The sequence below is a fragment of the Stegostoma tigrinum genome, chromosome 7 (genome assembly GCF_030684315.1).
Source record: "Stegostoma tigrinum isolate sSteTig4 chromosome 7, sSteTig4.hap1, whole genome shotgun sequence".
In the NCBI taxonomy this organism is placed as follows: domain Eukaryota; kingdom Metazoa; phylum Chordata; class Chondrichthyes; order Orectolobiformes; family Stegostomatidae; genus Stegostoma; species Stegostoma tigrinum.
The window spans coordinates 35,054,906-35,082,775 of NC_081360.1; the positions used below are offsets into that span (position 1 = coordinate 35,054,906).

General features: G+C 41.1%; 1 protein-coding gene across 4 annotated transcripts; it reads right to left on the bottom strand.

Annotated features, from left to right (window-relative positions):
• Positions 1 to 7,620: 7,620 nt before the first annotated feature.
• On the bottom strand, positions 7,621 to 26,108 carry LOC125454122 (SOSS complex subunit B2-like). 4 transcript variants are annotated; one of them, XM_059647157.1, is made up of 6 exons: positions 26,003 to 26,108; positions 24,668 to 24,806; positions 16,892 to 16,963; positions 13,404 to 13,488; positions 13,181 to 13,247; positions 7,621 to 9,495 (listed from the first exon to the last, which is right to left on the bottom strand). In XM_059647157.1, exons 3-6 carry the CDS (start codon positions 16,951 to 16,953, stop codon positions 9,287 to 9,289), a joined length of 423 nt encoding a protein of 140 aa, XP_059503140.1. In that variant the 5' UTR covers positions 16,954 to 16,963; positions 24,668 to 24,806; positions 26,003 to 26,108; the 3' UTR covers positions 7,621 to 9,286. The 4 variants fall into 4 exon arrangements, with proteins under 4 accessions (XP_059503140.1, XP_048390462.1, XP_048390460.1 ...); XM_048534505.2 differs by lacking the exon at positions 26,003 to 26,108 and adding an exon at positions 25,152 to 25,855 and having other exon boundaries at positions 7,621 to 9,408; XM_048534503.2 differs by lacking the exon at positions 26,003 to 26,108 and adding an exon at positions 25,152 to 25,855.
• Between the last annotated feature and the right edge of the window lie 1,762 nt (positions 26,109 to 27,870).

A 27,870-nucleotide genomic window follows, 5' to 3' on the forward strand; every position in this document is an offset into this window, starting at 1 on the left:
TGGCCTGATTCCCTCACCCAAGTCTACCTACATGCGTCTTTAAAATGCGCAAAGACCAAAGTTCTACCATCTTCTGAGGCAGTTTTCTCTGAAGTTGCAGAACCCTCAGGGAGAGAAAAAAACAATTCCTGGCTATAAGTTTTTTTTTATTGAATTGTGGATCTCCCAGCATTCCTATTTGCGTGCTCTTTTTCTTTGAGGAGGTCTAGTGCAAATGGTACTAAAATTGGAACTCAAACACATTCTGGTTCAAAATTACGGTAGATTCCAAAGCAACAAGAATACGTCGAAGATTGGACTAGGATTTAAAAGTCAGATAAGCGCATATTGGCATTAGATGTGAGGCTTGAATGAAAATGCGCACAATAAAATTATCAGTGGCTTTAATGAATGTGAATAATAAAACAAAATAAATGAGATTGAAAGAAATCAAGTAACTTTTTTTCCTTAAGACTAAGTTGGAAAGAATGCCAAACAATTTGGTTGTTTGGAAGTACAATGGCTTCTGGTCCCTCCCATTAACAATTTAAGACAGTGAGTTATTCATGCTGAAATGTGTTTAAGAAAATCACCAATATATTTGCACACTATGATAAAATCACTCAAAACCAGCACAATCTGTTGCTGCCATCCCTATCATAAATCCCAACACAGCACTTAAGAGACATTAAGTTGTGCGGCACAAAACAGACCCTTCAGCACAACTCATCCACATTAACCAGATATCTTAAATTAATCTAATCCCACTTTCCAGCATTTGGCCAATATCCCTCCATACCCTTCCCAATTATGTACCTATCCACATGCCTTTTAAAAATTTTCATCGTAGCAGTCTCCGCCACTTCCTCTGGCAGCTCATTCCATACATGCATGAAAACGTTGCCCCTTAACTCCCTTTTAAATCTTACCCCTCTCACCTTAAATCTACAAAGTCCCCTACCCTGGAAAATAAGACCTTGGTTATTCACCCTATCCATGCCCCTCGAGATTTTATAAACCTTTTTAAGGTTACCCATCAGCCTCCGATGCTCCAGGGAAAATAGCCCCAGCCTGTTCAGCCTTTCCTTATAGCAGAAACCCTCAAACCCCAGCAGCAACCCTATAAATCTTTTCTGAACCCTTTCAAGGTTAACAACATCTTTCCTACAGCAGGGAGATCAGAAGTCTTGAAGAGTCTGAACCAATGTCCTGTACAGCTGCAACATGACCTCCCAACTCCCATAATCAACACACTGAACAATAAAGGCAAGCGTACCAAACACATTCTTCACTAACCTGTCAGCCTATGACTCCACTTTAAAGGAACAATGAACCTTCACCCCTTTGTTTGGCAACATTCCCCAGGACCCTATCATTAAGTGTATAAGTCCTGACCTGATTTGTTTTACCAAAATTCAACATCTCACATTTATCTACATTAAACTGCCACTGCTCGGCCCAGTGGCTCACCTGATCAAGTTCCCATTGTACTCTGAGGTAACCTTCTTCACTGTCCACAGCACCAGCAATTTTGGTGTCATCTGTAAACTTACTAACCATTCTCCCATATTCACATTCAAATAATTTATATAAATGACAGAAAGCAATGGACCCTGGACTGATCTTTGTGGCACACTGCTGGTCACAGGCCTCCAGTCTGAAAAACAACCCTCCATCACCACCCGATCTCCTACTTTACAGCCAATTTTAAATCCAAATGGCTAGTTCTTCCTGGATTCCACGTGATCTAACCTTTCTAACCAGTCTACCATGTGGAACCTTATCAAAGGACTTGCTGAAGTACATACAGACATCATCCACCGCTCTGATTATATTGATCTTCTTTGTCACTTCTTCAAAAATCTCAATCAAGTTAGTGGGACACATTTCCCATGATTATCCATAATCAGTCCTTGCCTTTCCAAGTACATGTAAATCCTGTTCCTCAGAATCCCTTCCAATAACTTACCCACCACTGTTGCAGGCCTAATGTTCTATTGTTCTCTGACTTTTCCTTACCACCTTTCTTAAGTAGTGGCACCACATTAGCCATGCCCCAGTCTTCCTGTACTTAGCAAGATAATAAGAAAAGAACAAAAAAAAGTTGGGTTTTGCCTGTACAAGATGGGCTGAATGGCCTTTTTCTGTGTTTTTTCTTTGAGATGATTTTCTCAGATGCTGTCGAAATCGATCCTGCTGATATGAAATATCCCCCGTACTGCTTTAGTCCTGTTAACGCTTTGACAACAGCAAATTGACAGATTTGATGTTCCTTGTTCTGTACACTATCATATTTCCTGTTCCTCTGTCAAAAAAGTTGCAGAATGACTTTCGATGCACATTACTTGGAGTCCTGCTGACCTCCAAGAGATTTGTAACAATATCAGTTGTAACGCTTACATTGTAACATTGGACGCACCCTGATTACCTTATATCAGTTATCAGTCCACGCTGAGTGTGCTCTGACTTACAAACACACGACAGAGCAAAAGAGATTTCACGTTGCAGCCTCACACAAAGTCTCATAGACTCTCCGGTATTTACAGGCCCCGTCTTGAAATACAGCTGAGATCTCATTCCGAGAAGAACCCTGTAAGCAAGGAAGTTTAAAGTAGGACTAGTGAGCTCCGTGCGGCGCATGTGAAGTCGATGTCCAGTGGGTAAGATAAAACGAAACAATTTCGCCAACAGTTTGCATTTACCTAGCGCTCTGAGGCGAAGAGATGGATAACACTTAGAAAGTTGGTGGATATTTCAGGTGAGAAGCAAGTTTGCACAAATGGGATTAACATGGTTAACCAAGGTAAGAGAAAGTTTAATATTAACAGATGATGGCATTTAGCCCCTCACATTTCTCTGCCATTGGCTATTCTGTATCTGTATTTGGACTTTTTTTCAAGGTTGTTTCTCGGGCTTTTTTTTTCATTTTCATGGGCTACTTTTTCAATACACTTAATGCCCCAGCTTCCACAGCCATCTGCCACAAAGAATTTCACAGATTCATTAATCTCAGAGTAAAAAAAGTCCTAATTGCTGCTTTAAGTGGTTGCCAATTTATTCTGAGATTACACACTTTTGTCCTTGATTCCCCTACGAAGTAACAACAGCTTTTCCACATCTAACCCCCCAAAAAAAAATCTTGTGCGCTTCAATAATCATTACCCAAGAACTTTCGCTGGACTGCATCCAAGTCTACACTCCCTAAGACAAGGAGGCTAAAACTGCTTACAGTATTCCAGCTGTGGTCTGACTTGTGGCTTGCTAGTTGTCGCAAGACCTCCCTACTTTTATACTCCGCCCCCCACCCCCTTTTAATAGAGGTTGACGTTCCATTTGCCTTCCTTGATATCCACTGAACTTAGATACTAGCGCTTTGTGATTCATGCGGTAGGACCACCGAATCCATCTGTGCTGTATTTCCCCATTTGAATAATCTGCTCTTCTATTCTTCCTGCTAAAGTGCAAAACCTCACATTGCTCCACATTATATTTAATCTGCTAAGATTGTATCCACTCACATCCATCTGTATCATACTCACTACTTGCCTTTTTATTTTTTTGTACCGTCCATAGATTTGGCAATAGTAAATTCACTTCTGTCACCCAAATCGTTCATATATATTGTAAATAATTGTGGCCTCAGCACTTATCTCTGTGGCATTTCACTAATTAAAGACTGCCATTCGGAAAATGCCTCCCTTATCCCAGCTCTGTCCCCTATTAACTATCCAATCCTCAATCCATGCAAATATACTACTTCCGTGGGTTCTTACCAAGTAACCTTATGTACAGTAACTTCTTGAAAACCTTTTGGAAATCCAAAGATATCACTGCTACTGGTTCCCCTTTATCCTGCTTGTCAACGCTTCAAAGAACTGTCATAAATGTGTCAGACATGCTGTCCATCTCATGAAGCCATTCTGACTCTACTTCATTATTTTATGTGTTTCCAAATGCTCTATTATCTCCTTTGTGTACTCTGATAGTTCAAAAATTGAACCAGAAACAGTTAGCTTCTGTCAATGGGGGAACTAAGGGTGTTACACTAGCAGTTTTCCAATATTCTGGAACCTTTCTAAAGAGTCAAGGAAACTTGAACGACTACTACAAGTGCTTCCGTAATCTCTGCAGCGACTTTCCTTAAACCCGTTAAGTCCTGCGGACTTGGCAGCCTTTATCCCCAATAATTTCCTCAGTTTTTATTATTCCTCAAATGATTGTAATTGTGTTCATTTCTTCTTCACATATTAACTCCTTAATTATTTCAAGTTTTTTAGGGGAATTTTGGATGCTGCTACCTGATGAACCGTGGAAGAAAATCGCAGTTATTCGCCCATGGTGAAGGATTCATTTCCATTCAAGGACAATATTACTCCAAGTCACATGCTGCGCCCTTCCCTTTTAGAACATAGAACAATACCGCGCAGAACAGCCCCTTTGGCCCTCGATGTTGCACCGACCTGTGAACTATTTAATTCCAATTTTAACATCCTGTCCTTTCAGTATAATTTAATCGAAATCTTCGGTTCAATTCTTTCGAGCAGAGGCAAGAGAGTGTAGAAAAGGGTCAGGGAAGGAGGAGGAAGTTTGTTTCTAAGCTCTCATAATGTGCCCCCAATTTTTTTGAATATAGTGTGAAGTTCAAAACACTGAAATTTCAGCGGCGAGCTCGAAAGACTAGATGGAATATGCGATCTATATATTCACAGCTTCACGCCTCCCTCGATCCTTACAATCCTCCAATTCTGATGGATTGCACGGCATGGACTTTCACCGCCACAGGCGGGCAACTGTTTTAAAGTGTAACGTCTGGATTCCCCTCCCTCAATTCCCCGCTCTCCTTTTTAAGACTTGAAATCTGTCTTGTTTTTCATTTACCCGTCTGCCTTTATATCGCCTTATATGGCTTCGTGCCAAGAAACTCCGCCAGTGATCCACGCGGAGGCATTCTATTGTAACGGGTCGCAACATTATAGCTGCACTCAGACTCCACTTAAAATAGAATGGGGAAAGACGGCAAAAAAAAACGCTCGCTAACCAACGGAGAAAATAGAGGTCTCTCCCCGAACAAAACGTCAACTCTCAGTAAAGGTCAGCGGCCGCTTGAGCTTGTGTATTTAAACCATGAGAAGCGGGGGGGGGGGGGGGGGGGAAGGAGGAGAGAGTTGTGTTTTTCACTAAGAATCATGATTTCCGATCCACTAAAATATAGTGGATGCATTGTGGTTTGTATTTAAAAAGGAATAAATCCCTTCTATGGCAAGGTTTAATGACAAGTCCAACTGTAAAAAAGAAACACAGTTAAATAGTCCAGGCTAAAACGTTAAGCTGTAGACATTAAGAAAATGTCATCCTTTATAGTCAAGTAGTGAAACGGATATTATGTAATGCGTTTCCGACGCTCACTTCTCACTGCCGCAACACGTAGGACTTTGGCAAAAACTGGCGCTGTCATACGCAGCAAATTCTACGAGCATTGCAGATTAACTGTGCTGTATGTAGGACTGTGGTGTGAGAGACTGATGCTTGAAAGATATTCACTAGAATACGTCCCGCTACTCTGGCGCCAGCTGCCGGCCAAACCAGAAATATTTCACCCGAGCGATCCTCCCCTCAGCTCGACGGAGACTGACGACGCTCCCGCTATTTCTAGTTTTTCCTATTTCTAATTAAGTTTTGGAATAGGCAGTTCGGCTGACCGTTAACTGTTGCTCACGTTATCACGACTGACAAGCGGAAAATCAATTGCTCAATTAAATGTAGCGCACTGTGCTGTGTGGGCGGTAGGTGTAAATATAAAAAGGTTATATATATTTCTAAATTCAGTGTGTAAAAGAAACAGATAACGGGAACTGCTGATGCTGGAAAATCCGAGATTACAAAGGTGTGGAGCTGGATGAACGCAGCAGGCCAAGCAGCATCTCCGGAGCACAAAAGCTGACGTTTTGGGCCCAGACCCTTCACCAGAGCAATGATGAAGGGTCTATGCCCAAAACGTCAGCTTTTGTGCTCCGGAGATGCTGCTTGGCCTGCTGTGTTCATCCAGCTCCACACCTTTGTAAACTTGTAAAGAAACGTTTATCAGCATCTGAGATAACAAGGTATAGATGGGGATAAATACAGCAGGCCAAGCAGCATAACAGGAGCAGGAAGCTTGACATTTCCGGTCTAGACCTTTTCTGAAGAAGGATCTACACCCAAAACGTCAGCCTTCCTGATGCTGCTTGGCCTGCTGTGTTCATCCAGCTCTACACCTTGATATCTCAGATTCTCCAGCATCCGCAGTTCCTACTATCTCATTTACTGGCAACTTCGGGTTCTTGGATGACCAGCTGCACCTTTCCAAGAACCAACTACCTACTAACATACACTTCCCACCGCCAACACACCCCCTTCTCAGGATACTACACTTTCCAAAGAAGCAGTTGCAAGAGAAGTGGACAATAGCCAGCCAGCACATTTCCTGCAATTAACTGTAAGAAACATTAACCTTCGCCTTGTACAAATCCAGGTCCTCCACTGGAAATGGAGTGCCACGCTCCCGCCACTGTATCTTCCAAAAAAAAACAAATACACAGAACTGAAGACAACTATATGTAGAAACAAAGTTGAACCCATCTTTACACACATCACCAAGCACATTTCGGCAGTTCTAAGGGCAGCGAACATCACCCGTGAAACAGAAGGAAAAAGAAAGATGACAGCGTGGAGTTGGAGGACTTGCTACAGGCACCCAGAAACCCACCAGCTAAACAAGGTGCAAGTTTTTTTTAAAAATCCAAAACCAACATAAATTAGAACCACCACTAGAAATAAAACACATCAGTACACATCTTCTGTCCCAAGGTGAAGCCCGCTATGGCCCAGACGCCAGAAACGTACAGAGAGCATTCCCAATGTCGCCTCTCAGTTTCATCTAAGGTCAGGAGCAAGCCTAGTTGTTGCACAGTACATGTAAAATCAAGGCATAAAAGTCTTTGCTCTCAAAACTGTTAACTACTTGTGTAAAAATACATCAGAAACATATTGCATAAGAAAAAATGTTGCCGATGTATGTGAGCTAGAGAGAGATCTGCAGGGGGAAAAAGGCCCAAGATCCTAATTCAAGTTCAGAGAATTTAGATCTAGAAAGACCAGGTCATTTACAAACTAACTTCAGTGGTTTGTGTCACAAACAAAAATCGTACTCTAGGGCAGTATCTAATATGCCTGATTGGTGGGGGTGGGGGGGGGGGGGGGGAGGGGGTCTGAAGGGAGGTGGTGGTAGTACTTGTAGAGGGGATAGGGAAAGAAAGCTATCAGCAGCAAAATCATTAGGTTTGACCAGAGAAAATAATTGTTATTTGCTATTCAGCTGATTCAGAAAATTCTAAAAAGTTTAAGTAATATAGATTTAGTTAGTTGCCTAATAAATGCAGAATTGCTAAGACCACACTGGTGAACATGGGAGTGAGGAGATTGGTGCCAGTCAGAGGGTAGGAACATGGAAGGGGCAGGAACGAAAGCTATGAGCATACAAACATTTAAATGGAGAGAGAGAGGGAGAGAGAGCGCACAAGAGGTTTAGCAATTTTTCCTCTGTTCAAACATATTGGTTCTTCACAAAATGTCAAAAATCAATGCAGAATTTCTGCAGCAAAATCAGAAGTAGCAGCAATGTACTCAAAGTGGAGTAATGTAACAGAAAACCCACATTTAAAGGAAAACAATTGTAATAAATACTCAAACTTAACCTGCTGGCTTTTCTAACTTTTACAATTAGGCCCTGGTTTTACCAGATCACATTCTGTAAAAACATCAACAAACCCTTTAAAAAAGGGTTTAAATTGAGCAGCTTGGTATTGATTTAAACAAGTTTAAAAGCTGTTCCAGTCCCCTTAAAACATACAGGTGAAAGACTTTTATTCACCCAAAATACAGACTAACAAATAACACTAGAGATTTGTTGTATACCTTTGTGCAAATAGGTACACAGTAGAAAACCTGAAACTGCATAGCATCATTCTTCTCTTCAGGTCACCAATGAACTACTTCCGAGTTGCAGTCAACACCACAACGCAGCAAGTGTGGTACCTAATTCACACAGTCTAGGTCCCACAGAATGAAGTGCTGGGTCAGGCAGTGGAATAACTTCCCCACCCCTCTAAAGTGGTGGAATTACAGCAGCAATGCTGTAATTAGATATCTAAAGTTAGGCTTGGATCATAGTTTAAAATTGCACAGAACACTTGGGCAGGAAGCAAGAAATAAATCACTTGATCTTAACATACTGTAAGGTTTGAGCATTTAAAACTCTCATCGACATTGGTGTTAGTGCTCGTGCTCATTAAAAAATATGTAAGCAGACATGTTAAAATTGTACTTAATGAGCAGTTACACATTTACAAATCATAAACATTTCTGTAATGATGGTAGTAACAGCCTGTCAGCTCAGATCCAGTGTTAAACTGCATTGGTGTCAATGCAAAAAAACTGATGCGCAATAAGGGTCCAATTGCAGAATACCTCTGCACATATGCTTTTCCCTATGGCTTTTAGAAGAGTCCAATGAGATTTTCAGTATCTTCCCCAATATTAAAAAGAATTCATTAAGATAAAGTAACAGATGCCAGCTATCTTGTGTTCTTAGTGACATTCCTTAACTTGGCAGCTGGCTATTCAACAGCAAAACATGATTGGATATGATATTCCAACCTCCATCCTGCTCTCCTCCAGCAAAAGGCACTGCTCAGTCGCCTGAATGAGACATGCTTCTTTAGACCACAGAAGCAAACCATTACATCAGACCACTACTCCAGCTGGGGATGACAAACTATACAGGAAAGCTAAGCTCTCATCTTTGGAAGTTAGTAATTTTAGTGAAAAGCAGCTTTAAAAACATCATTACAGCACAATGGCAACTTCCTGCACTATGATAAACCAATTGGAGAGGTATCTCCTTTGTAAGTTTAGCAGAGGATACATGAACAACACCCAACGACAGTAAGGTGACAGAATAGCTTTCACTATATGCTATCAGTAATTTAATGGAATTTTATTGACATTTTACCTAATTTCTTTTCCCCCACTGCTCTCAACACAATCACCTCTACTTTCACAACTCATTTTCAGCTCAATACGTTTTGTGCAGCTTGAACACTGCAAGACACCTCAACTATTGAGCCAAATGTTTTACAGTTCAAAATCCCATCTTAATTAAGAGGATTAAAACAAAAACATACAAACTCAGTTATGTAAAAATAAAAGTGCATCGAGTGGGTTCAAGTAGGGCGTAGAGTTGACAAGGCTGACATATACACATGGCACATCATCTTTTGAATGCTCTACGTGGGTCTCTTCCATTGCTAACAGTGGTGATTGCTGCAGATCCTTGCGCTAGAGTCATCGGTGGCTGACTTATTGGTCCCCGTCCATTGGGTCTTCCGCCACCTACAAAATTAGGATTCTGTTGTTGTTGATGGTTATTGCTTGATGGGGGAAGTCCCCCTTGCAACAGCCCACATTGTGAGCCATTTCCTAAATAAAAAATTATTAACAAAATCCTTGACATTAATGTTTCATATTGTGAAAAATGCTATTCATTAAACAACTCATTTGAACATTAAAAATATACACAAACTTCCAAAATCAAAAATAGAGTTGGAGACAAGGTAGTAACACCTGGAAAAAGGTCAACAGACAGGCACTTATGAAAGGAAATCTTGTTTTACATCTGTTATTTTGAGGATGTAACTATCAGGATGCAGGGCAAAAAGCACATGCAGGACTTAAATTTCATAAGGTATTCAATAAGTTGTTGTTCAAGATTGCACGTAGCAGATCAGTATTGACGAAGGATTGGTCAATGATAGATCACAAATAGGTCAGTTGAGATGGCAACAACCAGGATGTTACAAGGATCAATACTGAGGCATTAGCAATTTATATCCACATAATATATCCAAGTTTGCTGACAATACAAAAATTGTGGGAAAGACAAACATGCAAAGGAATAGACAGGTTAAGAAACAAGGTGATGGCAGAAAATATAATTGGAAAGTGAAATCATCTATTTTGGTACGAATAAAATAAGCATTTAAAACAAGTCATTAATATTTGAATTCAGAGGGAGTTTGGGATTTTTAAGTCAAAATTAACATGCAAGTCAACAATGGTACATTGCATGGGGGATGCACTACAGGGGAAGGAAGTCTTGCTGTAATTATATACAGTCCACAGCAAGATGACACCTGAACAGTACATAGAGTTTTGTTTTTGTATCAAAGAAAGGATACATTGAGGATGCAACCAAAGTTCATTATATTTGATTCCTTAGTGGAAAAGATGTCATATCAGATCAGTTTGAATATGCCCACTTGCTCTGCAGTTTAGGATACGGGTGGTCACATAGGAAAAGAAAAAAGGAAGTGTATAAAACACTGGAAAGGGGAGAGTATAGTAGATACGAAAAGGCTAGTCCTTTTGCATGGAAGTTGGAACAAGTCACCAACTTCAGTGTAAATGAGGTTAGTTCTTTAGGATTGGACAAGAAATATTCATTTCAAGGAGTGCAAGTCTTTGGAATTCTCTACCTTGAGCACCAGGGATGCTAAGTTGATGAGTATATTCAAAGGTTGGGATAAGTCCATCAGACATATGGGATACAGTGGGAAGGACAGTTGCTATAGAAACTCAGCCATTAACTTATTGAATAGCAATCTCGATAGGTCATATGAACTTGTGCTCATCTTATGCGATGGTCTAGTCATGTTGGTGACTCCTGAAAAAGTTGAGCAACGCTATTTCTAGAGTAAATCACATTTTCTCAAAAGCTTGAATTATGACGACAACATTGGAGGCATCAAGAGTGTTCATTTGTTTGAAGTTAATTAAAGCTCACCACAATCAACCCAACAAGCTATCTGTAGCAAAGCAGAGTATCAACATTTTAATTAGATAAATTCCCAACAGAACTTCGGTTTCAAGTTATGGAAAAAAGTGAAGAGCAACCACAGCAAAATTAGTTTTAGGATTTATATCAACAATGAAAGGAGTGATTGCATATTCAGTATCATTTATACTTCCACAATCATTTAAAGATCAATCTGAATAATGACTTGGAATTGGTCTTTTTCAAAAGCACTGTACAAAAGCAAGCCTTTCATGATGACAGATTGACTAATGATTTTAAGACAATTAAATATTTTTGAAGTCCAGCCGTTGTTGCAAGGCAGGAAACAGATGTCAAATGTCTAAACAGAACGTGTTTAGAAACAAATGTGGTAATGTGCAATCTGAATAGGAATTATGCACCATATCGGGGGCCTTTGGTCAATACATCAAATTTGCATTAGGAGATTAGAAGATAGACATCACAAATTAGATCTCCATACACAATTATGAAGTGATACTGGGGAAGTAAGACAGACAAAGGAAAGATGGAGGGAGGAAAGTGGTATGGCCAGGAGAGTTACCCCCAAAAATTCATAACAGCAGTTGTGGGCAGATGCCAAAATTGCACAGCTAAGAAATTTTCCCTAGCCTTAAGTGGACCATTTCAAAAAAGTTTTCCCTAAAAATATTTAACCTTTTCATAATGCAGACATTAGGCATTTGCTAACTGAATGTCCATGGGATGCTTCAGCAGATTAACTGAAATTAATTTGCTTATTGATGTAGTGCTTAAAGTGATCAGCAAGTAGCACAGGGCAAAAGAAAATCACCACAACAAAATCTAATCCTCCTTCCTACATTTAAGAACAGAACCACTGAACCAACTGTGCTGCTGCCAGCTCTTTGAATTGTCTAATTTAACACCAAACATCTTTATTTTCCACCTTAAACCAGTTCTTTTGCTAACGATTGTAAATTCATGTTTACCTTCATGCTTTCAAGAGGATTGTTCTCCCCACTTGAATCAAAACTCCACAACTGTGGATGTCCTCACCACATAACTCTCCTGGAAGAACAACCAGCCCCTAGCTTCTCCAATCTTTCCAGAATTGGACTCCTTCATCCTCAGGAGAAATGGTAACTTCCTTTCAAATCTGTTACCATCTCCACTTCCACCATTCTTAGAACAGATGGTTGTCAGTTTGTATTATTCAACTGAAGAGCTGTTCTCAATCCCCTGCACTGGCTTCCTAGAAACTTGATCCCTGCGTCAGTCAATGAATCATTTTTGTCCCTGATCAACTTACCTTGTGCACCTTGATCAAAACCTCTGAAATTTTCTTTGCTCCAAGTGAACATCTTCAGTATATCCAACCTAAACTTACAACTAAAGCCAGCCATTCTTGGCACCATTCTGGTAAACTGCCTCTGCACCCTTTCAAGGCCATCCACATTCTTAGAGGGTGGTGACCAGAACTGTGCTGAATATTCTAGCCGAGACCCTAGAGCTTTTTAAAACTGCATTTATGTTTAATGCGTAATTACAGCCAAGATTTAATCTTTGTTAAGCAACTCAAACATTCGCCAGCTTCAAAAGATTAGTGCTCACTAACAACCAGGTTCATCGTGCTATTCATCAATACAGCCTCACCCTAACCCCGCTGCCAAAATTCCTTACCTCACTTCTCTATTAAATTCCAAATGCTATGGATCTGCCCTATTTGCTGGTCTGATGCATTCTGGCCAATTCATATCCTCCTCCTGTTAGCCATTCCTACAAGTTTAGCACCACTTGCAAAATGAAAATTTATTATATTCAAATATGCAATTTATGCTAAAAAGTGGCCCTAATCTGAAAGATGACCATTTGCTAGAAGTTGCAGCTGTTCTTTTTAAATCCAATACAAAAAATTTTAACTAACCAATACCTAGCTGAATCCTTGAGACTCAATTTTGCTAAACAGCTTGAAGTGACATATTTTCTTAAAATGCAAGACAGTATTTATTCTTTTCCTTTCAAAAAGAATGCAGCTAGGTATAAAGGAAAGTTATAGATATTTGGGAGGACAGCAGTAAAACATTAAAGAAAAATTTCTAATTTAGTTAGCTTGGCAAGGTTTAATACTTTCAGAGCGAAAGAAGTAGTTTAGCCAAGATGGATTGTTTTCCTGAAGACCAAGTGACAAAACAAAAAAAAGGCAATGACTAATTAGAATTCAGAGGACATGAAAAGCTAAAAGAGCACGCAGGAGAAGGACAAGCATAGACTCTGCAACAATCATCCACAAGCACATGTCTTACTGAAGAGTGATCTGCATTCCAAGCTTACCTGCTTGCATCTGTCCATTTGTAGCCAGCTGACTAGGAGGAGAATTGTTTCTATGTTCACTTTGTGCCTTGACAAAACATTTAAATTTAAAAGAAAGAACAGTAATCACAGACAATGAGGAAAAAAACTGCAGTAAAAACAGTTACATAAAATGTGGAGCATATTAGTTTTAAAAAGCATTATGCCAACAGAACATGCTTTCAACAGTCCTAAAGCCACTTACAACTTTGTTTGTTTGGTTCAGCTGGTTGAGGTATTCTGGATTTGGTTCACTAAAGTTGGGTACTTCTGAATATACCATACAAAACCTGACAGCAAAGTAAAGAAAACATTAAAATATTACACTCAGCAAATATCCCTCTAATTTGAAGTAGTAAAACTTGATGAGGGGGAGCAAAATGGAGGAGTTTGAGGCAGTTGTATAAAAACTTCATTGCTTTCAGCTTCCATCAGCAATGTACTGACCAGGAAGGAAAAGGGGAGAGAAGCAGCTTTAGGTTACTATGACACGACATGATCCGAACAGCACTGGCACAACTACACAGTTCAGTCCCTCCACAAGTATCACCACCTCTACATCTCTCTATAACCCCAAACCCCCACCTCAAGAGACTTGCACAGCCAGAAGCAGATTACCAAAGTGGCTAATTGTTGCCTCAGGCACTGGTCAGAGATGAAATAAAACAGATTGCAGATGCTGGAAATCTTAAAAGCAGAAAGTGCTGTAGAAACTCAGTAGGTCTGACAGCATCTATGGAGAGGAAGCAGAATTAACATTTCAAATCCACTTTCATCACAGATGCTGCCAGACCTGCTGAGTTTACCCAGCAATTTCTGTTTTTGCTGGAGGTTAGAGAGGTTTGCAGCAAAACAACTAGATGTGCATCAGTCACCTCCTGCTTCATTAATTTGGTCCCATGTCTACTTCTCTCCCACCGTGAATTTACTAACAGTCAGGCAGCAGGCACAATGTTAGTCCGATTACATATTATACAAGTAATGATTTTGTTATATAGCAATTCAAGTGTTTACTTCAGCAGTGATGCATCTTTTGCAGTTTAACAACACTATGCAATGAAAAAGATCATAAAGAGCTTCTCACTGAGGCTTCATCAATATTTCTGCATCCAAAGATGCTCCACAGTAGGGAATAAAACATTAGAAATTCTAAAAACATCAAAATTCCACTATCGTCCCTTTGCATGTTATAGTGAAGGTCATTGGTTCAGGTTCTGTATTATGAATTATGTAATGTGATCCCACACCAAAAGATGATTTAGTTGTTAGGTGTTATACTACTCTTGCCCATAGTCCCTCCCACAACTGCAAAAAAAATAAGCAAGTGTACTTTTTGAAACGCAGAAAGTCAAACCAGCTTTTGTTTTTGAAGAGTGAGTAAGAATGAAAAACAAGACATGGGACTATAATCGTGATAACAAGGTGTAGAGCTGGACAAACACAGCAGGCTAAGCAGCAGAGGAGCAGGAAAGCTGACGTTGTGGGTTTCCTGCTCCTCTGATGCTGCTTGGCCTGCTGTGTTCATCCAGATCTACACCTTGTTATCACATTTACAGTCCTAATCATTTTGACCTGATTAGGACATGGGCCTAAACCAGCATTTACATTACCACACAACATAGGGCCTCATGATAGGAAGCAGGGGAGGCGGAGTACAAGCATAGAGAACAGGTCAACCAAAGTAGTTAAGAGAAACAGCTCACTTTCAGACTGACACCAGAATGGGTACAGCAGGGGGAAGTATGTCTACTTGGGCCATAACTATTTCCAAACAAAGTTATGTATGGAATGAATGGACCTATTGTATTGTAGTCAAACCCACTGACATTAAAGAGATGAACAGAAAATATGCAGTGGAAAAATGCAGAGTCTGCAAGAGGATAGAGGGGTGAAGTACATGCACAAGTGTGGCTGCTGCAATATCAAGTCCCCCACCCAAAGACAGATCCTTGACAATCAAATCATTCAGACGAAAACAATAAGTCATGTTTTACAGAGAAGGGGTCAGGTACCACCTCTGGCTCAGCTGGTATACAGAGTAGAAATCTATAGCTCTGACACTAATCTACACTCTACCCATCTAGCTAAGTGAACCAAATAGATTTTTGGACTCCGCAATCCCCACTCCCCAGAGGGAGTGCGTGGAAAATGACTAACATGTCCACCAGGTGGAGCAACAGGATGACACCAGAAGACAGCTCTCCGCCCAGCTAATGTCACCAGGCCGATCTTCACATGCACAGAAAGCCAATTGATGTCAGCAAGAGGAAGTGGTTATCTCTCCAATAAGAGAAGCAGATGCAGTTGCAATCACTAGGCAGTGCAACAGATGTAGAGGGCCAGGCAGAGGTGAGCACACTAGAGGATTAGAGGCCAAGAAGACCTACTGCACAGACACTGCTGAGGAAGGGGAGCTTCCATTCAAGCCCCAGCCTCTACCTCTTCCCTGCTCCCCCCAAAAAAAAATACTGGGGGTCTTGGCAAAGCAGTAGTGAATAATTAACATGAGGAGTCTAGAGCAAGAGAATGTAACTTTGGAATAACAGATCACTCACTGCCACAAGATGTAAAAGGAGGCCATTCAGCTTCTTCACTAAGATCACAGACCATGTGATAATCCCCAACTACTTTCCTGCTAAATAAAAACCAAAATAACTGGATGCTGTAAATCAGGAGCAAAATCAAAGTTGCGAAAAGCTCAGCAGGTTTGACAGCATCTGTGAAGAAAAAAAGTTAATGTTTCAAGTGCAGAAACATGAATGTTTTTTTCTTCACAGATGGTGTCAGACCTGCTGAGTTTTTCCAGCAACTTTGTTTTTTTCCCTCCTGATTTCCTGCCTTTTCCCCACAATCCTTTACTTCCTCCTTGACCAAAAATCTCAGTCTTGATTATAATGACCCAGTCTCAACAGCCCTCTGTGGTAAAGAATTCCACAGACTCACTCCACTTAGAAGCAATCCCTTCTCAGTCTTAAATGTGTGACCCCTTATCAAGAGATTATGTCCTCTGATCCTAGACTGTCTTATGTGGAGACCTCATTCTACATACTGTAGTCTTGGAAGAATCTTGTATGCTAAAGAAAAAAGAAATTGAGAAATTTCTTCTGAGCATTGCAAATCTTAGAAATTCTCTATACAGCTGTGAAGTCTACATAAAATTACACAAGGCTGTGTTAAGTCAGATTTTTGATAATAGGAGAGTCAAAGATTGTGGAATACACAGTGAGTGGAAGCCAAGTCCAGATCAATGATTTCATTGAAAAAGAGCAAGCTTTGAGAAGGAGAGTTCTCTTGCTGCTAGTTTTGTTCTACTAATATTATGCTTCCATCTTTCTAGAGAAAGCAGCAGCAAGCTCAATTTAGCAATCAAGCTTTTCTTTTAGTCTTGTTAAAAACAAAACAGACTAAAAAAGTTTAACAGCAGAAAGACCGGGGGAACAAATGCAGAAACAGTATTTTAAAAGAAAGCAGAGTCTCCGACATCTCATTCCAGTTCTTGGCTCACCCGAAGGCTATACTATTGAGTACAACTCCACGCGTACATGACTTGCTGCCCAGATGCACAGGAGCTATAGTGAGTGAAGTCAGCCTGACAAAAAGGAACACAAGACTGATCTTGTTCTCACCAGTTTACAAGAATGAATTTGACTACAGCTAGTTTCCTGGGAATCAATGTCACCCAGTCATACTTACTCTCCTATTTTTTGAAGATCACCACCTCTCCCGGTATAGAGTGTTAGGCAGTTTTTCCACATTGAAGCATAGCTGAGCAAACAAAAAGTCATGCAGAAAAATTAGTGAATTAAAAATTGTAAAGTAATTCAAATACACTGTACAAAATGCAAGCGGAGAAGTGAAACAACTTAGGAGCACTACTAAACATGAAGGGGCTTTGCAGTGAGGCCAGTAACTTAAAAGCAAGTCTTCCACTACAAACATGTAAAGTTACATAAATCGAATTCATACCATTACCACCTCCTGCCACAGGATGGCAGAACAGTCAGCAGTGCAAAGACTAAAATTTGTTTAGATTTTACTGTCATGCGTGCTCACTTAAAATAGCCATCAGTGCCAGGATAGGCCTAGTCTTTTCGTCATTCCCTTTAAAGATACACAACTTCAACTATCAGACAGTGGTGGCAAAATCTATCCAAGAACAGTGGTATCTAGGTATTAGCTGGGGCTTCCAACTCCCAACTTTTAGTTCTTGAATTGTAACCTTCATTGATGCCTTAAAATGGCACAGAAATATCTAAAGCAGAGAAATTTACAACACAGGAGGAGCCAGCTATTCAGCCCTTTGCACCTGTTCTATCTGCATGTTTAGTAGCCTGTCACTTCAATTGTACAGCTATGCAATGGATCTTACACAGACAGGAAATTAAAACTTGAGTCACTTAGGAAATAGCACAGCTGTCAGCCACATCTACATTTTCACTAAAGGTCTCAATACTGCTAGAATGTTTACTGGATCTTAACCAGAGATAACCAAAAGATCCAAAAACAAATTTCAGTTTCATATTCAGCATTTAAAAGCCTGTTTGTATTTGTGAATGCGCATAATATTTTCCTGTCAGTTGAGACAAGCTTCCCAATAGCAATGAATATAAATTAACAGATAAAAGCACTGCATTGGAAGAGAGTCAGGTTTAGCAGTGTACAATTACCACAGTCAGTAAACGGATTTCAAACAGATCGCTATTTTTGTGCTAGGCAGGGGTAAGGATGGATTGGTTGGAGCAAATGGCTGTTTGTGCTACATGTCCTGCATAAAGCAGCATACACTACTTACAACAAGAAACACTATTAATCTCCTGTTTTGTGACAGTGGATGCCAAATGGGATTAGGATAAGTTTATTGTCGATAGTCTAGGCAACGAAGCGCTTTATCACAAGCTACTTGCAGCAGATTTAAAGGGACTGAAAATCAAAACAAAGTGTTTGGACTAAGTTCTGGTTAAGTAACCAGCACCTGAATAGTTATGATTGGACCACATGATAACTGCTGTCACATTTCATGAATTCTGTCTTAAACATGGCAATATGGATCTCCTTTCACCTTCATGGATGCTTGTCTTGCATGTAGAGGCCTTTCGTTTTTAAGCTTTTACCTCTTACACAAATTGCCTAGTTAACAGATTAGTTATGGCTTATTGTTTCAATAGTTTGAAGAATCCTGTATCATAAAGAACAATCTCATTATCAGTGATATGGAAGGTGACATAATAAACTACTAAAAACCAAGTGAAATCTGAATAAGTATCAGGGATTAACTATAGTTCCTACATTTCCACATCTAACCAAGCAACCAAAATCAAATCATTCTAGAGCCATTAAAAATTCCAAATCAAAAGTGTGCCTGTAGTACAAATATATAAAACCTACTAGAGATCGTAGGAACTGCAGATGCTGGAGAATCTGAAACAAGGTGTAGAGCTGGATGAACACAGCAGGCCAAGTAGCAGAGGAGCAGGAAGGCTGACATTTTGGGCCTAGACCCTTCAGATTTCTGAAGCTCTACACCTTGTTATCTCAAAATCTACTACATTAGTTCTGTTTCTGAACACATTTGATACTTCTAAATCAGATACTTCATTATGTGCTAAACCCAGTGTTCATTTTGTTACAATGAGGCCATAAACTCACCTTAAATTAAGAGCTATGCAACCACCCTTCAGCTGAAGAGCTGTGAAGGACTTTTAAAATCAGTAATAATCACAGTATTGATCCTTTCCTGCCTTTTTAAGTGACAGCTTTATATGACTGGTGTATTTTTAGACTTTTTTGACCAGCACAATTAAATTATTTGACTTGTGCAAAGACTGAAGTGCAACTGCAAAAAAGGGGAGCTCTGGTCATTTTTACAAAAGTTGACCAGAACTTCAGTTTAAGTTAAAGTTAATCACCCTTTTCCAAATGATTTCCTTTCTCAACTAGGAATACTGTTTAAAATCAAAGAATTTGCAACATAAAGGAAGCAAGACAAGAAACTGAAATAAGTGTGGAGCTGGAGGAACTCAACTTACGTGTTAACTGACGTGTCTAAACCATACACTCACTAAGTGACATCAAGAAGAATCATTTCCTACTTTCACCCATACATCTTGCCTTATGCAGAGATTTGGCCTTCCCCATTCAGGTTGGAGAGAATGAGGGTGTAAAACCCTGCACATCATTTTCACAATTAACTAAACTTTCAACAAACTGCAGTGTTGATATCGGCTCCACTGGTTGGCAACATGCCTAATTTGTTGTTTTTCACTGTGCAAACTGAACACCATGCAGCTGATTTAAAGCTGCTTAGTAAAGTGACAGGTGTGTTCTCAATGTAACTGTGATAAGGTAAACTGTCCACGAAGTAGTGGGGGGGGGGGGGTGGAGAGAGAAACTTAAGTGCTACAAAAATATGACTCGTGCATAAACTGGGAAAGACAGAAAAACACTAAGGATAATTTTGCCTCTAGACAAAAGCTTTTTCATCTTTTTAAAAAGTGGGCAACTGAATTAAACCCTACATGTGTAATAGCTGAAGCTTTCACATTTACACAAATAGCTGAAGTCCATGAACTCATCTGCCATTACTTTGTAATGAGGTGACATGGGAACTTAGAGAAATACAATTTTCATACTGCAGTAAAAACAAGTCCAAACAGAACCATGACAAATGCTTGTTTGATGGGCACTTAACTCTAGGTAAAGCAAACGTGTTCTGGAAACATCCAATGTTGGAAATGAACCAGAGTCCAAAATCAACTTTAGAAATGTTGTTTGCCTCACTGATTTGGCAAAACATCTAAATGCACAAACAGGAGGCTGTGGTTTGAACATCCACATTACAATCAATCGGAAAATCCGCTCAGAATAGAACAGATTTTTACTCCAGCATTTATTCATTCAAGAAAGGCTGAAGATTTTGATTTCTTTCACAACAAAACAGGTGATACATTGCAAATATTGTACTCGAGCTAGGAGGTTCCTGTACCTATGGCCAAACTTAAAAAGGAGCTTCTTTCACATAACTTGTAAAGTGTTCGGCTGTAAGAAATACCTCAATTTTCAGAATGGATTTATGGTGTGCTGTGGTTTAGGATCATGAAGATGTTTGGCATATTGTCCTTTCATGTATGGACCCTGAGTCTGAGCAGAATTCGTTTGTCCACAGATTCTTTTACGAAACAGTATCTGTGAAATGTAGTCAGTCAATCTCAACAGTCAGCAACCTAACTGATCAGGCATAAGCAGGAGTTCAGCATACTGCATATGGACAACCTCTGGGAAATAAGAGATTAATGTTGTGTTAAGCCAAACACTGAAATTTAGTCAAGTTTAATTTAGCACAATTCTAAAACCCCTTCAGCTTGAAACATGTACCATCTTTGAAGCAATCCATTGGGAAAAGAAATTGTTTTGCAAAATAATCAGAAACTAAAGTAGGGTAGGACTTCTGTAGGAAGCAGCCACAGGAACTAAAGTTGAGAGAGCTGGAAAGGCACAGGATCTTAAAACTTAGTGGAAGATACTATGGGTGAAGTGCCATATGGTGGAGTGCAATGAAGCAACATTAAGTGGATCCATAACAAAACCAAAGATGCATGCCATAGTTTAAATATTGAAAGGCAGAGATGAAAACTGGATGGCTGTCTTACCTAGACTGTGATAGAAGAGACAGCATGGGAGAACTTATGGCTCAAATCTTGCTGGAAAAATAAGGTAGAGTGCACCAGTGTCATGGAGAAATTGGCCAACTAGTCCAGGCAGAATTGCAAGTGGTTATAAAATTATTGGTTGGCTTTTGTTTTTCTATGGTGTCTCACACAAACAGCATCATAGCCTTGCCCTACCCATTATTCTCACTTTTTGGAATTTGCTGGAGTTGCACAAATTTAAGTTAAATCCATAAAGTGGCATTTAGCAGAAGTACTGTTTATCTGCATGGTAATTCCAACCAACTTCAACTTCAGAACAAACCAGAAAACTTGGGTATCATTTCCCAAACCCTGCCCCCTTCCAGAAAATTTTCAAACTTAAAAGTTTTTCTTAATGTATCTCAATCTCATCTTTTGCCCCGTGCTCATTCTGCACCCGTATTTGATTAATTCACCCTCCATTTGTTACTAGTGTCTCCTTCTCAAAGAAGGAGGGAGGAAGAGTCCTTTGGTCCCATCATACACTCAGATCTTATTTGACCTTTGTCTTCACCACTCCATCAGTTTGAACTTGCAATTACTTGAAGCTGAATGAATGTGAAGACTCCTCACTCCAGCAAGATCTGGGCCCTTCAATCAAAGGTTAGTAGTGGAAGATAAAGTTACAAGATGAATAAACATGGAATTTACAGAATGTTTATAATTTTGAGCAGCATAAATCTAGAGGCTTAGCAGAATACTAAAGGTGGTACAGAAACAGTTATCATTGGGGGAGAATATTTACAGCACGATACATAGGAATACAAGAATAGGGCACTTACAGATGGTCCACAGAAAGAATAATATCCCAGGATAGAGGTCACCAAGATTAACAAATCATGGAAGAGAAGATGGACATGAGACTACAAGCAATCTATTATGTATCAGACAGCAACTAGCTCAAGAGGACTTCGTCCACCTTCTGGCAGGACAAGAACTAAAAGTGAAGTTTCGTACCAGTTCTGAGAAATTACTGCTCTCCAAAACCAACCTCAACCCTGCCACCTTGGCAAACTACTGTCCCGTTCCCATCTCCCTTTCTTCTCCAATGTCCTTGAATGCCAAGTTAAGTCCACGTTCAAGTTCCAACAATCCGATTCCCAACCCTGCCATAGTATCAAGACAACTCAGACCAATATCAGAAAATACATCCCAAGGATGAAGAATGGGCGGCATGGTGGCTCAATGGTTAGCCCTGATGCTTCACAGTGCCACAGAACCAAATTCAATTCTACACTCAGTGCAGAGTTTGTACATTCTTCCCTTTGTCTGTGTGGGTTTCCACAGGGTAATCTGGTTTGCTTCTGAGGCTTTACAAAGCTCTAGTTTGGCCCCATTTAGAATACGGTGTCCAATCTTGGGCCCCTCACCTCAGGAAGAACATACTAGCCCTGGAGCATGTCTAGCGGAGATTCACATGGATAATCCCTGGAATGGTAGGTTTAACGTATGATGAGCGGCTAAGGATCCTGGGATTGTACTCATTAGAAGGTTGAGGGGAGATCTAATAGAAACTTAGAAGATAATGTATGGCTTAGATGGAGTGGATGCTAGGAAGTTGTTTCCGTTAGGCAGGGAGACTAGGACCCGTGGGCACAGCCTTAGAATTAGAGGGGGTAAATTTAAAACCGAAATGAGACGACATTTCTTCAGCCAGAGTGTGGTGGGCTTGTGGACTTCATTGCCACGGACTGCAGTGGAGGCCGAGACGTTAGATGCCTTCAAGGCAGAGATCAACAAATTCTAGAACTCACGGAATCAAGGGCTACGGGGAGAGTGCAGGGAAGTGGAGTTGAAATGCCCATCAACCATGATTTAAATGGTGGAGTGGACTTGATGGGCCAAATGGCCTTACTTCCACTCCTATGTCTTATGGCCTTTCCTCCCTCAGTCCAAGATGTGCAGGTTAGGTGGATTTGCCGTGCTAAATTGCCCATAGTGTTCAGGGATGCGTAGATTAGGTGTGTTAGCCAGGCGAAATGTAGGGTTGCAGGGATAGGTCTGGGTGGAATGATCTTTGGAGAGTTGGTGTAGACTCAGAGCCACAAGGATTGTTTCCCCACTGTAGGGATTTGGCAAACGAAATAAACTTTTCCCATCTCATCCTTGAGGTTTCACAACTTTTGACCAACGGTGGCCACTTGACCTACTCCAATCCTCTCCAGTGGTAGCCAGCTGGGCAGGGCTGTTCTGACTTAGATTCATTGTCATTTAATCTTAGCCACAGACATCGCTAACATTGACAGGTTCTCCGCTTGTGCGTCTACACATTATACCACACCCCTACCCCCACATAAATCTATCCTAGGCCTCTTATTGCTCATCTACATGCTGCCCCACAGCAACATTATCCAAAAACACATTAGCTTGCTTTCAGACATGCATTGATGGTCCCCAGCTCTGCCTGATCACCAGCTCTCAACTACTTCATTGCTGCTAATGAATGAAACTGTTTAGCTGGCATCCAGTACTCATTTTTTCAAATAAAAGACCAACACCTGTTAGCTTCTCTATTCCAATGCATTCTTGACTGGTCTGCCTCTTTCTATAATCTAGACTGAACACCATCTAAACTGCAGCTCACTTTGTAACTTGCACCTACATTAGTTACTAGACAAACATCTTTCAAAAGAATGAAAAGACTGTTTTAGAATCCCTAAACAGCCTCAACGTTCACTATCATCTTCAAGCCTCAGATGTGGATTCCTGATTCTGGCCTCTGGTGCCTGTGTAACTACACTAAAGTCAACAGACCCTCAGTCACCAAGGTTGCAACCTTCAGAATTCCCTTTCTATCCTCCTTTAAAGATGGTATTTATAATCTACTTCTAACAGCTTTTTAAAGCATCTAACTCAATAATATTTTGCTACACGGTAATGTCAGTCTGCTTTATAAGGCTCCTGTGAAGTACCTCATGGCGGTTTAGTTATTTTTTTTAAAAACTGAGCCATATAAAGTCATTGTTGTTGAAGCAGTCACAGGGGCAGAGACAAAGATAACTCTGAAGAGTAGAGCATATATGACTTGGTATTTCAAGCACAGTTCAGCTCCTAAAAAAGTTCCCATTATTCAGAGGGTTGATATATGGCTGAACCCAATCAGAGTTGACTGATTACTACTACTACTACTAACAGGTATGCCCAAGTTACATGGTAACAAGTGACTCATCATGTTTGGTTGGAAAGTGAAGCAGACAGAAACTGAACAGCATATACTGTGACGCACTTATTGTTCAATGAGTCAGCCACAGCAAAAGACAAGTTAACATCTTTACAAAAGAGAATCGGGGGGGGGGGGGGGAAGGAGGAGAAGAAAAATGATTATTTGGCATTCACTCACTCAAGTCCTTAATAATCTAACTGGATCAAGTTGTCATTGCAGATCCCTGTTAAGATTGCACAAAATCAATGATGTATTGTCAAGTTTTAATAATAACTTCAAAAACTTCATGTTATCTTATTTTAAGAGACTGTCCATTCTGCTCCATTATCTGGAAAGGACTTCATGCTCCATGGGAGTCATAGTCCTAGGTTTTGTTACTCAAGCAGAAAATTGACACTTCACCCACTAAGTCCACTTGAAAAAATCTTTAATTGTCCAGGCAGGGTGATCAAGAATCCTAGTGACACTTCAAATTTATTTGCTATCCATTCCCCAAGTTACCATTGTAATGGAACACATGTCAATTTGCAATAGTTAATTTTTTACTGTCCAGAGGCATCTAATAATACTGGCACACTGCCATTCAAACACACATTCTGTGACTTGGCCACATTGACATACCCTCTTGTCAAGCGAATGATATCCCCAGGCTGTATTAGACCTCCAACCTCATCCCACACTGAAATTGTGATGCTGCCAGTTTTATCAGCTACTTTGCACGACCTCACTTCATGTCCATCTTTAGTTTTGGTAACTCGACCTGCACAAAGAGTGAATAAAAACCTATAATTAGTTTCAGAAACTTACATTTATAAACCTGTCCAGAAGCAGATGCACTTAACTGCACCAGAAATAAAACTCACAGATAAAAGAAATTTGGAGGCGTCACTTTGACATGGAAGCTGACTTGTACCTGGCTAGCACTTAAGGGTTTTTAAAAACTGGCTTGGATCACTTTCCTTCGATTTTTTAAACTCGATGATCATACTTCCAGCGTGTCTTGGTTTTTTTTAGTAAACTTAAAGAGACCTGGTGGTCATTATTTAAACGATCAAATGGCAACTTATTTCTGTTGTTTCAGGGCTGGAGCCCCTACCTAACTTACCTATTTCCAGAACAATAAAGATGACATTTAAATTTTTCATTCCTGGCTTAATGTCTTTTACAAATGCGTATGTGTCGTTGGCCATGCTCATGGTGATTGTGAAAATTTGCAGACACACAGCGCAACACAAAGCATCACTCAGGAGGGGGAAAAAAAAGAGCCTCGCTGGCTGGAGTCCCGACTCCGTGTGCGGGAAGCCGGCTGCTTGCTACCCCGCTTCTCTCACGCAGGGAGAGAGAGAGAGAGGGAGCGAGGGCGAACAGAGAGAAAAAAATCTAACTTCCGCAGATTACAAGTCCCTTTGGTAGCAGTTCTAGTTAAAGCTTCCTTCTGATTCAAAAAAAGCCAGTGGGTCCCGAAAAAAAACCAGGGATTTAAATTTTAAAATGAAAGAGAAACAGATCAGCTACCACTCCTGCTCTTCCTCCCCCAGTCACTCCCACGCTATTTTTTTGTTGCAGTGATAAGCAAACTCTGATTTACAGACAGGGACACATATACACACACTTTTAAACTCTCAACACTGAACTGGCAGCAACTTTCTTTTTAAATTAACTGACTCGAGTCATGATTAAGTCCCGCGATCAGAATATATGATCGGGGGAGGGGAAAAGAAAAGGCTGCGGACTTCGCCCTACCCCGACTACAGGCTGCCTTTTCGTCCCACTACCCAACACTGCACCCCAGCCTCCAAATCACACACAAAAGCCCACTCGACGCAAACATGCGCTGCCCTCGCCTTTTATAGGCCACCGGCGCATTTACGGCAGTCGTGAAACGTCCTCGTCGCTACGTGACGCAGAAATCATTAGAAAAGGCGGGACGAGTGACGCTGTGCGGTTATTTCGCACCTTCATAACGTTTTCTCCTGAGTTCAGCTCCATTGCGTGCGTTTTTGCATTTGAACTGTTTTCCAGTCGGAAAATAAACAATGCGGAAAATTACGACTGTTTCTAAAGGAAGCCCCACCCCCCAAAAGTATCCAAACGGGGAGGAACGTAGGCGGGGAGGCTGATTGGCTGATGAATGTCCGGATGTTCCAAACCATTGTCTCCGCGTTCCAATCCTATTGGTTCGCATTTTATCCCAACTGCAACCGGGCACGTGGGCCTGACCCTCTTCTGTTGTCTTAGGTACACAGACCTGGGGGTGCGGCCGGACCCACCCCTGCCGCCCGGGGTACACAGGCCCGCCCGGGCAGTGCGGCCCGACTTGCCGCTGCCACCCTGGGGACGCACAGGCCTGGCGATGCAGTTTTCTAGCATCATAAATGAATAGATTTTGCTACTGCTTCATGCAACATACACAAAAGAGTTCATAACGTAACAATAAGTATGTGGCATTGCTTTCAAATAGAAGTCTAATGTCCATTCATTTTAAATTCTTTTTGAGAGGTATAGGTTCCGACTTTTTACACAATTCTGTTAAGCAGACAATTTTATTTTCTTTGTCCTTTTTACTCAGACGCCTTTCCCTTTCCCTGTAAAAAAAATCTGTTCTCCCATTGCAAAGTTGTGGAAAATGAGACAGAGAAATTGCATGTGGATTTCTGAAGCTTATTCCATCCTTGGTGGGGGAACAGTGGCAGCAGGACGTGTGATACTGCTGTAGGGATCTGTAGCAGGCTTTACTGAGTCTTGACCTGGCCTGTGATATGTTTAAGAGTGATGTATGTTGAAGTAATATTCAGGTCAGCACCATGACTCGAAAAGGAGGGTCCTGAGGTTATGTAAAAACATGCTTAAACCACTTCCTAGCCTAAGGTGATAATGGGAACTGCAGATGCTGGAGAATCCAAGATAATAAAGTGTGAAGCTGGATGAACACAGCAGGCCAAGCAGCATCTCAGGAGCACAAAAGCTGACGTTTCGGGCCTAGACCCTTCATCAGAGAGAGGGATGGGGTGAAGGTTCGGGAATAAATAGGGAGAGAGGGGGAGGCGGACTGAAGATGGAGAGAAAAGAAGATAGGTGGAGAGTAGAGTATAGGTGGGGAGGTAGGGAGGGGATAGGTCAGTCCAGGGAAGGTGGACAGGTCAAGGAGGTGGGATGAGGTTAGTAGGTAGGAAATGGAGGTGCAGCTTGAGGTGGGAGGAAGGGATGGGTGAGAGGAAGAACAGGTTAGGGAGGCAGAGACAGGCTGGGCTGGTTTTGGGATGCAGTGGGGGGAGGGGACGAACTGGGCTGGTTTTGGGATGCAGTGGGGGAAGGGGAGATTTTGAAGCTGGTGATGTCCACATTGATACCATTGGGCTGCAGGGTTCCCAAGTGGAATATGAGTTGCTGTTCCAGCAACCTTCGGGTGGCATCGTTTTGGCACTGCACGGGGCCCATGATGGACATGTCATCTAAAGAATGGGAGGGGGAGTTGAAATGGTTCGTGACTGGGAGGTGCAGTTGTTTGTTGTGAACCGAGCGGAGGTGTTCTGCAAAGCGGTCCCCAAGCCTCCGCTTGATTTCCCCAATGTAGAGGAAGCCACACCGGGTGCAATGGATACAGTATACCACATTGGCAGATGTGCAGGTGAACCTCTGCTTAATGTGGAAAGTCATCTTGGGGCCTGGAATAGGGGTGAGGGAGGAGGTGTGGGGGCAAGTGTAGCACTTCCTGCGGTTGCAGGGGAAGGTGCCGGGTGTGGTGGGTTGGAGGGCAGTGTGGAGCGAACCAGGGAGTCACGGAGAGAGTGGTCACTCCGGAAAGCAGACAAGGGCGGGGATGG